Source organism: Homarus americanus, unplaced genomic scaffold (genome assembly GCF_018991925.1).
Source record: "Homarus americanus isolate GMGI-L3 unplaced genomic scaffold, GMGI_Hamer_2.0 scaffold31863, whole genome shotgun sequence".
Classification (NCBI taxonomy): Eukaryota; Metazoa; Arthropoda; class Malacostraca; order Decapoda; family Nephropidae; genus Homarus; species Homarus americanus.
Genome location: NW_024753982.1, coordinates 15,001 through 17,403, shown reverse-complemented (window position 1 = coordinate 17,403; position 2,403 = coordinate 15,001). Strand labels below are relative to the sequence as shown.

The 2,403-nt window shown below is 38.3% G+C and overlaps 1 protein-coding gene across 1 annotated transcript in view; it reads left to right on the top strand.

The window, feature by feature from the left end:
• Positions 1-550: 550 nt before the first annotated feature.
• The window catches only part of LOC121855669 (protein argonaute-2-like), a gene marked incomplete at its 5' end in the record, with an annotated part of 14,796 nt that continues 12,943 nt past the window's right edge, over positions 551-2,403 (top strand). Inside the window, 2 exon segments of the mRNA XM_042350740.1 lie at positions 551-726; positions 1,766-1,944. Coding sequence (XP_042206674.1) covers positions 551-726; positions 1,766-1,944 — 355 coding nt within the window.

Sequence of the window (2,403 nt, the reverse complement as noted above, 5' to 3'; positions counted from 1 at the left end):
TAAAATAATAAAATAAGAATGATAGCAATAATAATAATAACAACACTAATACTACTAATAATAATATACACCCATAAAAAATCCAAAAATGAAAAAAAAAGATCAAAAGTGAGAAACAATATACTGTATGTATGTTGTGTTGTCAATAGTAAGAGAAACAATTGAGACCCTGCAATTGTGTGTAAATGAGGCAGAAAGTCAGATCAGCAACCTGGGACTTGGTCACAATTTTTGTGATGCCATATGGCAGCAGGGTCTACCATTAGACATTACATTATGCTTCCAATATCATCCCAAGTGGTAGTACTTCCCTGTTTGGTAGCTACCTACTAAAGTCAAATTATTGATGTAATATGCAGTTAAAAAGTATAACAACATATGATAGTGTAATAATGTTCCTGGTATTTATTGTCAGTAAAGCCTACCAATCTTTTAACAATGATTTCTTATGGTACAGTAAAATTAACAGTGGGCTTTCCGGACCATTGGATGCTGGACTATTGGACCTTTACTGTATATATTAAATTTTTTTCATATTTCTTTGAATCAGCCATTACACATGGAAGGCAGAATTTTACCTGCACCTGAATTGTTGATGGATGCACCAGTTCAACCAAGAGAAGGAGTATGGGATGCTAGGAGGAGATTATTTTACAGAGGAGCAGATATAAACACATGGGTGGTGATGAATTACAATCCAAGATTTGTTGACCAACGAAGTACTGAGTAAGTTTTGAGATTCAAAGTACAGTATTCATCTTCTTTTATCGGTGGGTGTAATCCAAGAAGATTCATTTATAGTGCAACCCTTAAGGGAGATCAGAAACTACAATTTCCACTTAGATTGAGTGTGTTTGGTACTACAGCAGCTTACACACAGAACTACTCTTGCCCAGCATTTGACTAGATACATTTAATGTTTTTCCTTATCTAAAGTATGCACACAACAGGGGGTTTTCTTTACTTTGTTATTTAAGGGGTAAAACAAAACATTCAACCAAGTTTGTGGAAACAAAATGTGACATAGTCTACCAGTAGGTCTGAGGTAACATGGATGAGCTTGTGGGGTACGAGTTGTTTGGGTTCACACTCAGGATGGGATGGAGAAAAGAAACTCACAATGTGCTCTCTGTATACATGTTATATTGGATGTACAATGCAGCTTGGTGCTGGGAAGGCAGCATGGTTACAAGCGTGATGTAGAGAGAGCTGGTTGGTGAGGATGCTCAGAGGAGGACAGCTTGTGGGTCGCCATGCTCGCCGGCGGGAGCGAGGACCGCCAGGCAGCGGCGGAGGAGGTGGTGTTGCTTGCTGCAGCTGTAGCTAGAAGAAGAGACAGGTCACCACGAGGTCAGGTCTTTTATAGCGGAGGTAGGCGTGGGTAGATAGTTGACCTCCGCTCCGTGGGCGGCGCTGGTTGACCTAGACCACGAGGCATACACTGGGGAATTCGCGGGGTCGGCTACTCAGCGACAAACAGCGTTTGTAGGGGAGAAATCCACTACAAGCTTATATCACAGTAAACTGGAAATTCCTCAAAAGTGGTTCAGTCTTGGTCCCAAAGGTACTGGATTTCTGGGTCTATACCTTACTTCTGTTTTTCAATATTGTGCTGGATCCCAGATAATTAATAGTTACCCCTTGAATTCCATGGGTTGTGTATCCCAGGGACCCAACATTTGAATTTTGTAAAGCAAGTATCGCACGTGTTCCTTTTTTATATCTACCTTATGTGCTTATTTTAAACATATATTTTGACTTGCAGGACATTCATTACCAAATTACTTCACATGGCTGATGAGAAAGGGATGAAATTTTCTGAGCCAGTTGCTGCATTTGGTGTACGGACACCCTGTCCTGAGCAAGATTTTACAAGGCTTAAGCAGGAATACTCAAACCTACAATTGGTATTAGTTATCTTAGGAAGAGGAGGTGATCTTTATGGTGAATATGACATAGCATTAATTTCTGGTCTCTATCAAGCAGAGTAGATAATAGATTTTCTTAAAACAATTTTTTTTTATTATATTATGAAAACTTAATTAAATAAAAAAAAGTAAGGTTAAAATGTGCATGTGAACATGAAATAATTATAAAGATATCTTTATTATCACCATCACTGTTTTTCTCAATTGTATGCTATAGCTATGAATATCTGATGGCAGCTCTAAAAGTTACCATACATGGTCACTAGCAGCCTCTCTCATCATTTTTGGTTGACCCCTAGCTGTCTGTTGCTTATCAGACAAAAATTTATGGCACTTAATATATCAAGTAACATTTGGCAAAAACCCTGCAAGATCTAAGTACAGGTACCTGTACTATACAGTATTGATGAATTGTTAATTGAATGCCAATTCCTGATTTATAACTTGCCTATCTCCAGTATACTGTATGCTAGTT